Consider the following 11,671-nt stretch of genomic DNA (forward strand, 5'->3'; position numbering starts at 1 on the left):
ACAATAAACATAAAGCTTAGTACTTCTACAAACACAATACCAGAGCGAGAGTTTACAAAGTGTGTGAGTGACTCCAATTATTTACTCTAGGATAAGAAACAGGATAATTAACTTAGTAATCCAGTGAGTAAAGCCTCACTAGAGTTTGTTGGTTTGTTTCAGTCAGTTGTTGTTGAAGGTGTAAAATGCTACTAATGAACAGGATGATTGATGTAAATTGTTATTAAGTTGTGTTCTTGGAAACATATAAATGTAGCTTCTGAAAGGCACTTCAATTTTACACCATCCTGGCTCTTAATAGAGTATATCATGTTGCCTTCTTGGGCATGAGTGAATGTTTGTAATAGTAGTGAGTCCCTCAGTCGTCCTCAGTGTGAAAAGATGGATCTCAAAATGACATGGCCATGGTGTTGGAAAGGGGTCAAATACGCAGATGATGATGGAAAAGCAAAGAAAAAGAAAAAAGCAGGACCTGAAAGTTTGTGTGCAGTTTTATTGCTCATGACAAATAAGGGACTCATAAAGGACTTCTCCATGGCTTTTGAACAAATATTTGAACTGTTTCATTTCACAGTTATTATGTTTTTGTGGGCTATTTGTAAACATTTATGTGAAATAGCTTATTCAGGGCAGAACTAAATAAAAAACAATCTACAATCTACAATTTTTAAGATCCCTCTAATTTCGTTTAAATTATTAACATTTTCCTGATTCAACAAAGGGATGTAAAATTATGACCGTAACTGTAGCTAGACATGGCCACATTTCTTCTAGCTCTCTCTTTACTAAGCAAATAAGTGCAGCAAGTGAGACCTCACATAACAATTGATTTCCACTTAACAGTGAGCAGAAACAAACAAAAAAATCTTTCCCCTTTCCAAAGATTCCTACTGTAACATACCCTTTATTCCCCCTCTCACTTTCTTCTAATTCCTTATATTCTTCAGTGTCTGAATCTCTGTCTGTGTACATTAATGTAGTCTTTATGGCACCTACTGTGAGCTATCTGTGACCTCTTATTACCGTCAGTCAGTAAACATGACTTCTGTTGCTTCCTGCTTGGCCTATTGATCGCTAACACCTTAATTAGTTCCTTATTTCAACTCAGACATAGGAATTACTCAACTGCTTTGTTTTTATATACACCAAACCCTAAAAACATGGATGAATGAGAAGGAACAAGAGCGATGTGTACTGATTTTGATATATGAATGCTTACCCAACTCGTAACCCTAATCCCTGCCTTTTAATTAAACTTTTATTATAGAAAATTGCGTGAGACCATTCATTTTACCATGTGTGTTCATGGGGTCTAATTTCCTTTTCTGTGTATTGCCCTGTTTGTTGATTTACATTTTGTCTCCAATTTAGAAAAAAAAAAAAATTGACCTAGATTATTTTTCTGACTTTGCCATTCCTTCTCTGATTTCTGTGTTCCAGTAATACACTATGCAAAGTATCTGCACTTTCAGCCCTTCACTTGCCTGAGTTGCTTTTGACTTATTGGAACCAAAGCAATTTCAGCACTGTTATCAAGTTAGAGAACTGCTTAACTGTGATCTGAGAAGGAGGTCTATTTGTGTGTGCTTGTGTGGCATGTTCTCTCAGTTCTTCAGGCATTTCCTCCAGGCACTTCGATTTCCTCCATCAGTCCAGTGACATGTGAGTGTGCCTTGTGATTGTGCCACCCATCCAGGATGCAAAGGAAATTGCTTGTTTCTGAAACTGTTTCCTGTTTTCTATTCGGATGAAAACCACAGAAATGCAAGCATGTTTTACTGTTCAGAGTAAAGTAAACACAGAACAAAATCCTGAAATAGGAGACATTGTAAATATAAAAAAAAAAACTTTTGGAAAAAAAAGACCTCCTGGTCACTACTAAAATGTATATCATTTTTATTTAATGCTTGTTTTGGACATATACCTCAGAGATCAGTTTTAGGACCTTCATAATTGTTTGACTATCATAGCAATTAGGTTGAGAAACACCAGTGTCACAAAATTTTGAGCATGCATGGTGGACTATTAAAACTGTGGAAAGAGCAATGCATTTGTTCTTCTTCTTCTTCTTCTTCTTCTTCTTCTTCTTCTTCTTCTTCTTCTTCTTCTTCTTATTATTATTATTATTATTATTATTATTATTATTATTATTTATTTTTACTTATGAATATTCATAAAAATGTCCATAAAACTGGAATCATATTTCCATTTCTGCAACATAAAGAGTGAAAATCTTGTAATATTTGTAAATGAAGCTAAATATAAATCAATTATTCATTTCTGCTGTTGGCAGTTATTTCTGAAATTTCTTATCCTTCACACTTGTAATGTTTAATCACCAAAAATAACTAATGATGCCAGTGAAACTTGTATGCATAAAGATATGTGGGTGTTTCTAGCTGCATTCATTACGCACTGAATTTTTCACCCTCACTCTGCTGGGCTTCACAAACATCATCCTGTGTTTCAGTGTGTGTGTGTGTGTGTGTGTGTGTGTGTGTGTGTGTGTGTGTGTGTGTGTGTGTGTGTGTGTGTGTGTGTGTATGAGTGTGAGATGCTTCTGTATGGAAGTGCACATGTTTCATCACTATTTTTCAAAATAGTAACCTAAATATACTTAAGTCGCAGGTTTAGAAGTTTGTACATACACATAGTCACACACAGTGTCACAGTCACCTTCAGTCTTGCAGTAGCAGGTTGGGGTTTCCATGGGAACCAAAACAGATAATAGGTATATAGTTGAGCACATGCCGCAGGGTGTGTATACTTGTATTCGTGTGTATGTGTGTGTGACTGTAAGTGAGGCAAAATGAGACAGTGAGTCTGGTTGTGTCATGTCTTAGCAATGCAGTCGATGGTGATCAACTACTTCATCCAGTTATTTGTATAACTGCCTGTTTTTATTTATTTACTTTTCAGCTTCAGATTTAGAGAATGTTAGGAAATGCACATGAAATATTGTAGGAAAAAGTACAGACCTCATGAGTTCTGATCTAACAAATAAAATATTCTTTCCACATACACTATACTGGCTGGAAGGATGTATAAACCTGACCCTTACACCCATATGATTGTCTTCCCCAAACTTTAGCCACAAATTTAACCACATTATTGTATAAGATGTCTTTATATGCTGTAGCTTTACAATTTTCCTTCATTGGAATTAAGGAGCCTAAACATGTTTCAGCATAACCAAGCAAAATTCTGTACACAGTCCATAAAGTCAAGGTAAGGTTGTATGGAAGAAACAGAGTGGCCCATGCCCTGACCTAAACATCTTTGGGATTAATTGGAATGCTGATTGTGCACCAAGACCTTCTCCCTTGACACTTCTCACTGACCTCAGTAATGCTCTTGTAGCTGAAAACACTTTTGGAATAACGTCTTTGATGCAGTAACATGCACAGGTTTCATAACATGACATAGCAAACGATCTACGTGTTTTGGTATGAATTATAAATGTTGTGATTTGATGCATATTTCAGGCTTAATTTAAGGTTATTGTTACCCATGTGGCATCTCCCTTGCTCAGAGGCAGTGGCATACCAGAAATTTCCATTAACTTCACAGTATAAGACAAAAAAACCTAGGTGTTAAGGGCTTGTGAACTCATATGTGCGCTTGCAGGAGAATGAACACCAAGCATTCTTTGTACTCAGGAAAGCGAGCAAATTCACCACATGTACAATCTTGGCTTAATTTTTGAAATGATTAATGTTTGTACTCGTAGCCGAAAGATTAAATCTTAAATACCAACTGGTTGTTTGGCTTATGGGCTCTGGGATTCTGTTAAGATTCTATAAGATTCTTTAAAACCTCATGATATGTCTTATTTTATAGTAGAACCTCTTTATGAATTGAGAACCATTAAAAATACAAATTAGCCTTGGAGACATATTAGTACAAAGTTTACAAGTTGCAAATGTTCTCTTCCAAACCACACATGGATCTACTACACCGTGCTTTGTTTTATTCTTTTAATCCTGTCTGATGGTGGATAAAATATTCATGAAGATTTTGAGTTCTGGCAAACAGCAAACGATGATGAAAAATGGATTTTTTTGTCTGCCTATAATATTGGCAAATCAATTTTAGAAAAAAGAAGAATGGAATGAACGAATGGATAAATATTTCTTTGCAAAAATCAAATGCAGCTGCAAAAACATCATTTCTTCATGGTTATAATTATCAGCTTTGTTATGGGATTTATATCAAATGAATCAGAATTTGTACATTTTTATTGAATCAGTGTGGTTGGTGTATTTCAATTGAAATTGGAGTGAAATCTTCAAACGCAATTTCTTTTCATTTGACTTTTAGTAGTAACAATTTCATAAAATGCGGAAAGTTTCCTTTCTTTATTTCTTTATTTTTTTCAAAATGTCACTATGTTTAATGTTTTCTCACACAGTTATTTCGGTATTTTGTCTTGTGTCTGCATGTAATGATGGTAATATTGAAGCATTTAAACCAAATCGATACCGGTGTGTTTATTTCTGACAAAAATGGGCCTTAATATTTGCTTCAAGCAGAAAGACATGGTTTTGCCTGTACAAAAACCAAAAACCGAGCCCTTACACTTTCACAGCTGCTAATGCTATAAAATGGAAAGAAACAGTAAATGAGTTGCCGCACCTGCAAAAGCACATTAACATACCATTTCTTAGCTCTTTGCATATGACAGTTATAATGACAACTTCATTTGTAATTGCTGCCAATTATTTACCACAAAGCTACACAGTATGTGTCTAGAACCAAGCAGATCTTATTTATGGCATCGTCATGTAGAGAAATTGAGATTCTGGGAAAACTTCTGTCAAAGAACTTATGCAAAAAGAATTGGTTTATATTCAAGAATAAATTTTACTTATTGAACAAAGCAGCTTGCACCTTTTTGAGGGATATTCACTGTTACCGCTGCAAGATTATTTACTACCTCATTACTGATAAAACCCCAATAGAAAATTCTAGTCCTTGTAGAATTCTGAGCAAATCTTTAGACAGTCGTTGTCCTTATTGGTTTATTGTGTAGTTATAAATAAACACATTCTTTAAGCAGAATTGTATATCCACAGCCTATGGACATCATTACATATAACAATATTGAGTTAAAATGCATCATTATTATCAGTCTGTACGTAAGTGTACTTAAATTGGGCCTCGTGTTAAAGCGGATAAGAATGCAAGCTTCCCCTGCAGTGATATGGAAATCATCCTGATGAGAAAGCTGAAGTAAGTAGTGATGTGTAAACCATTCTCAGTGTTGTTTGAGGCTATATGTGTACTCACTCTCTCTCTCTCTCTCTCTCTCTCTCTCTCTCTCTCTCTCTCTCTCTCTCTCTCTCTCTCTCTCTCTCTCTTCATTTTTAACCCTACTTCAATAATAAAAAGTCTAGATTGGCAGCACACACTTTTATTTGAATTTGTGATTCAGTTTCCCTCTGAGACGGTGGAAATGTAACTTGTGTGTGACAAACAGAACAAAAGAAATAAACAAAATATTCAACAGTTTATATCTATATCTATATCTATATCTATATCTATATATCTATGAGAAAATAAGAGGCCCAGTGTGTTGCTTGTTGTATTGAGTCAACATTCATTCTGTTAGATAAGCTGTAATTACTCAAAACCTTGTTGTATATATTATTATTATTATTATTATTATTATTATTATTATTATTATTATTATTATTATTATTATTATTATTATTATTATATTAGTTATGAAATCCTAAACAAACACTTTCAAACATATGGCACAGTAGCTTCCATTGGGATCATTTAAGACCAATGCGGTACACTTGCACTTCATTTTTGATGCCGTTTATGATATTCACTTAGACTTCCACACTGAATTTTGCAGACATTTATTCTGCCTGTTAAGTGTGACACGGTTCTAGTGTGACGCTTTTCTAATATCGTTCAAATGTGATAAAAGATTTGATAAAACTAAAAGGTTGCTGTGAAACTGTACCCCAGACATCTGAGCTATCTGATATCTGACTAATATTTGAATATTAGTCAAGCTAATTAGTAAAGTAATATTAATATTAATCAAGCTATTCCAGGTAGCTTAGGAACAAGGCACAATCTGATGTCTCCGTTCCCTCTCTGATGATGTCTGAATAACGAATAGCTTCCAAATGACTTAAGTGTTGTTAAGTAATGACTTAAATATGATATTAATGTGCTACTTGCTCGTAGGCATGAGAGGTTTTAAGTGTCATGAAATATCTATGTTAAGCGTAATTATACAGTAGTGAAATATACAGTAGGTGGGTGGCACAGTTGTGCAGCAGGTAGCACTACCACACCGCAGTGTCCCCAGTTCAATCCTGAGCTCAAGTGACTGTGTGACGCTTCATACAAGGTTTCCTCTGGGTTTTCTGCTTTGGTCCCAATTACCCACAACATGGACTGGGAGGAAGACTCTAATTGCCCCTAGGGGTGTGTGTGTGTGTACGTGTGTGTGTGTGTGTGTGTGTGTGTGTGTGTGTGTGTGTGTGTGTGTGTGTGTGTGTGTGTGAGTATGTTGTAGCATAGTGACCAGGGTAAAGTGGTTACTGATAATGATCGGATGACATATGAGTGAGTATTGCTTTGAATAGAGAGAGAGAGAGAGAGAGAGAGAGAGAGAGAGAGAGAGAGAGAGAGAGAGAGAGAGAGAGAGAGAGAGAGACGTTGTATATGAATCAGTGACAGGTGAAAAAAGTGGAGTTTGCATTCTATAGCTTGGCTTGATTGCAGATTTCACAGAAAGTTAGTGCCCTGTTTCCAAATCACCCACACAACCATCACAGAGCTGGAGATACAGAGGCTCTTTCCCAGAATGTAGAAGTCTTATTACTCAAGGAGGGAGGCTAAGGTTTTGAGTAATTGCAGCCTATCTAACAGAATGAATGTTGACTCAATACAACAAGCAACGCACTCAGACAGAATTGTTCAAATCGTTTTCCTTGTTTCTCTTCACACGAACAACAACGCTGCCGTAATGCATTGTCGCACCCCATCTCTCTCTTCTCATCAAGTTTAAATGCACTCGTGTTTCTTTAATGCATAATTATAATAACTATAGATATTTTATGTCACTTCAAATCTCATAATCTTATCTCTTCCCCTCCCTTCCAACCTCCCTCTCTCTGGTGCCCACACAGTGACTGAGCTTTTAAAAATAGTGGCGATTCTTCCAGCCTGTGGCACGCGCCTTGATTAATTACTATCTGTGTTGCTGTATGCGAGGGTGGGATCTGTGTGTGTGTGTGTGTGTGTGTGTGTGTGTGTGTGTGTGTGTGTGTGTGTGTGTGTGTGTGTGTGTGTGTGTGTGTGTGTGTGTGTAAGTGAGAAAGGGGTGGAGATAAACTGCAGATGCTAGGAGGATGAAAAGAAGAAGTCAGTGACCCTTAAGTGGAAAACACATTAAGTAGCCAAAAAAAAAAGCACAAAAACAAAATGAAATAATAATGAAATTGACCTTTGTTAACTGTTTTACACCCGGAAGAAGAAAGTAATAAAAAACAAGTACTCTCTTTTTGGGACATAAGAACATCAAAAAAAATTTTTTATCACCTTTACAAAGTTTAATTTATTAATTTAAAGAATTACCTGATGTACTACAGCCTATAGGTCATGTTCAAGATAATATATAAAGGTCAGCTTCACAAGATAGACAACTATGAAGCTGTTATCATGTAGGAATTAATACAAGCTAGTTAGTTAGCTAACAAACTTAGCAAGCCCATACCTCTTCCTGTAGCATTTGGCTAGGTTCACTTATGCTAACTTTCGTTACATACTGTTGATAATGTTCATTTCTACACGTCTCACTTGGTTAGTTGACATAATTCAACTGTAGACATTTAGCAAAGTCATTTGTAAAGGAAGTATTCAAGTTTTTTTTTTGTTTTACCAGATAGCATATTAACTTTTTACTCTTTTTAATTTAACTTTACTGAATTTTAGCACTATGTTTACTCATTGTCAGTGTTTTGTATTCTTTCCAGCACTGGTATGGACCAATAAACGATATGGATTAAAGAAACATCACTCTGGACTCAACAAAGATGGACCAACATCAGTGGACATCTAATGAGATCTCATAACCTAAAGATCATAAAGGTTTTTCATAGTTAACCATGAGTCATTGTAAACTCCGGGTTAAACAGAATCTTGGGTTATCTCACCTGACTCACACTTACCAAATGAAACAGTTAATACTCGCTGTTCATAATCTCACACTGGGTTTCAACCTGTACATTCCTAAACCTTTGGTTAACGTTCTTATTTACATATTTAAATATTTAAATGTTGACATGTAAATGCTCCTGAGACTCACAAAGGCAAATACACAAAAAGAAAAAGACAAAAGTAATGTGAATTCCTTTTAAGCATAGAGAGCCTTGTGTCATGATTTACCGCTTTGTCCTCATGTCATCATTACTTTTTAATATTTATTTCTTAAAGGCTGCAAATACTATTTACACAACAAGCAGGGTTTCTGTAACTGTACAAATTACCTGATATGAGGCACACACTGTTCAGTTTCTGACTTGGTGTCTGTTGCTAAGCATTTAGAGACGTAACACCACATAGATTCATACTGAATATATTTGGTACTGCAGTGTGGGGTTTACACTGCAAGACTGCTTCTAACCCTGCATCGGAGCAGTGTTTCATAACCCTGAGGTAAAAAGCAGTGCACATTGTCAAAAAAGTAAAGTCTTACAAATTGTCCTCAAAAGCGACGTCCTCATTGGATGTAACAAGACTGAATATTTTTATTTTGCACAAAGACTGAATGATGTATGCCAGCTAGAAACTTTTCCAAAGCATTCTTTGCTTTAAAACATTTTTTTCATGATCGAGGCAGCAAAAGTAAAAGATTAAAAAAGTTGTTTGTTGCTCGCATGATCCATCATAGTCCACGCAAGAAAATGAATTTATTAACACACACAGTCACCCACACGTTACAATCCCCAGTGTTAAATGAACTCCTACAGTGTTTATATGAGTCAATTTGGACCCAAACGTACGCTGTGGGTGTAAATCCAACCTTGGGGATTTTTAGTGTGCATATGTTAAGCTATTTTCATGTAAAGAATTTAATGGGACACCTATTACACGTGCTTCCTTTGTTCCTCTGTTCATAGTGCAGATGAAAGAAGAGATTGTTTGCCTGCTCCAAGACAACCAAACACACACACACACACACACACACACACACACACACACACACACACACACACACACACACACACACACACACACACACACACACATACTTTGTGTAGTTACAAAAACTTGATGATCAACTCCAGTAAACGAGCATGGAACATTCAGCACAGAGCCATCAGAATGATTTCCAACTTATTCAACAACCGGTGAGTCTTTCATTTACTGATCTACCAGCCGAGATTTTTTATGCAGCTGGACAACATGACAGATGGAAGATGTGAAAAAAAATCGATGATGCAGAAAATGTCAAATAAAGTTTAATTAAGGTACAGAACATGACAAAATACGGAGTGACGAATTAATAACTTCGGATACAAAATACGGAGTGACGAATTAATAACTTCTTTCAGTTTCTCACAGGTTCAAGCTTTCATTTCTCTCATACTGTGTGTTCATACCTCTCCCATTAGCTTCACTGAAATCACTGAAAAATGTGATGTAAGACAAATAACCCAATAATAAACAGAGATTTCAAGGGGCTTTAATGCATTGCAGGGGTTTCAGCTAAATCTTTTCCCTTGCTTATGCAAGTAACATGACAAGCAGTTCCTTTAATGTTTAACAATTAAGGATTAGTTTAAATTCAGCTTATTAATCAGATCAGACTGGGTTCTCTTCTCTTCTTAACATCTCTAACAGTTCCTGTTAGAAAAATAGAGCTGCTGAACTACAGCCTCTCATTAACATTGGCTCAGAAGTTACCTCATGTTTGTTTCACCCCTCTGTAGTTGGGGCTTTAGTTCCTGCCTCTGCCCATTGTGTGTGGGGTTTGCATGCTCTCCAAGGGCTTCAGGGGTTTTCTTTCAGTACTTCAGTTTCCTTCACCAGTCCTAAAATATCACTGTAAGATGATTAGCATTTCTAAATTGTGTAGTGTGTAAAATGGGTGTGGAATTGTGCCCTGTGTCCTAAAGGTGTCCCTTGCTTTGTGCCCCTAAGAGTCCTAAGGGGTAAACTCCAGGTTCATAGCACTCCCAATGGGGTACAAAAAATGTATGGATTAATTATTCATTCTTTTTTTATTACATACTGTACATACATATTACTGCTCTAAACCCATCCCCCACTCTTTTAAATGTTATTGTATACTTTGTTATGGTGTTAAAAAACCTCTAAACATATCATTACTATAGTAAATTAACATATACAGTGTTCACCCACGACCTATGTTGAATCAGCACATACACTCAAGTCTTGCAGAGGTCTTGGACATCAATGTTCATTCAATAGTGTTGCATTCCTTCTTCGACCTGTGATATAAATGAAAATAGCACAGTGACCCGTGTATTTTTACACACCCGTATGTCTTTCTTCTACAGACCCCTCAGCCTGTTACAGTCTTCCAGCAGCTGCCCTCAGCGGTGGCTCCACCTACACCAACTTTACGGGCGGGACACATCAGGGAGGGTACGACGCCACACACACACACAGCGAGACTGTTAGTGCACAACTGCCAACATAGACCTACAAAATAATTTCAGTGGTGAAACACATACCATCAGGTGACACTTCTTGAGTCTGATCCCTCGCAAGGTTTCTTTCTAAGGTCGCATCGGGAGGTTTTCATCATCATCGCCTCTTGCTTGCTCATTAGAGATCTAGAGCTAAATCTGGATTTCTGCATAGCTGTGAATTTCTATGTGTACTAAATGTAATAGAATTTGAAATGTCTATGAAATGCAGAGTGCAATGTTAGTCCCAGATTCAATCCTGTTTACATTTGGATTGACCTAACCCTAACCCTAACCCACACACACACACACACACACACACACACACACACACACACACACACACACACACACACACACACACACACAGACTAATTTATTTAGAGATGTTCATGGTGATATTTGTCCTCAGGGCTGCCATGACTTTTCGTGATACTTTGATGATGCAATCATTTACATTTATAGCATTATGGTCCAACACCTTAAACATTGAGCTGATTTCATTTAGTCTCAAAAAGTAAATACTAAAAGCAATTTGTGGAGCTTTTCTCTTTCATTACACACGTGCATAGATGCCGAACCAAAAGAGATGTGTTCACAAAGCACTATCTAGTGGATGTTCAAGGGTATGGCATTTATATAGACTTGTGAGTGAGTCAGCATGACCTGTAGCATCTTGCAGCCTTCCACTGTGTTCCTGGAGCTATCAGTATCGTGTTGCCTGTCTCTACATGTGTGTATGTATGTTTTTGACAGACCTCGTAGAGCTGATGATGATGCAGAATGCTCAGATGCACCAGGTCATCATGAACAACATGACCATATCTGCACTCAGTTCTTTTGGCTACACACAAGCACAGGAGGTTCTAAAGTTCTTCATTTTCTTTTTAAAATATGCATGCAAAAATTGTGTTGTATAATTTATTTCTGCTTTACACTAAAACAGCATTCAGGTCCCGGTGAGGTGGATCCGGAGGTGTGGCATC

At 36.7% G+C, this 11,671-nt stretch overlaps 1 protein-coding gene across 1 annotated transcript in view; it reads left to right on the forward strand.

The window, feature by feature from the left end:
• Positions 1-9,235: 9,235 nt before the first annotated feature.
• Positions 9,236-11,671, forward strand: part of LOC113638024 (proline-rich protein 29-like) — a 5,124-nt gene continuing 2,688 nt past the window's right edge. The window contains exons 1-4 of the mRNA XM_047801099.1: positions 9,236-9,380; positions 10,554-10,641; positions 11,442-11,548; positions 11,632-11,671. The exon at positions 11,632-11,671 is cut by the window's right edge and continues 151 nt beyond it. Of these exons, the coding sequence (XP_047657055.1) occupies positions 9,327-9,380; positions 10,554-10,641; positions 11,442-11,548; positions 11,632-11,671 (289 nt within the window). The 5' untranslated portion in view covers positions 9,236-9,326. The remainder of the gene's footprint in view (positions 9,381-10,553; positions 10,642-11,441; positions 11,549-11,631) is intronic.

This window comes from Tachysurus fulvidraco, chromosome 15 (genome assembly GCF_022655615.1).
Source record: "Tachysurus fulvidraco isolate hzauxx_2018 chromosome 15, HZAU_PFXX_2.0, whole genome shotgun sequence".
NCBI lineage: Eukaryota > Metazoa > Chordata > Actinopteri > Siluriformes > Bagridae > Tachysurus > Tachysurus fulvidraco.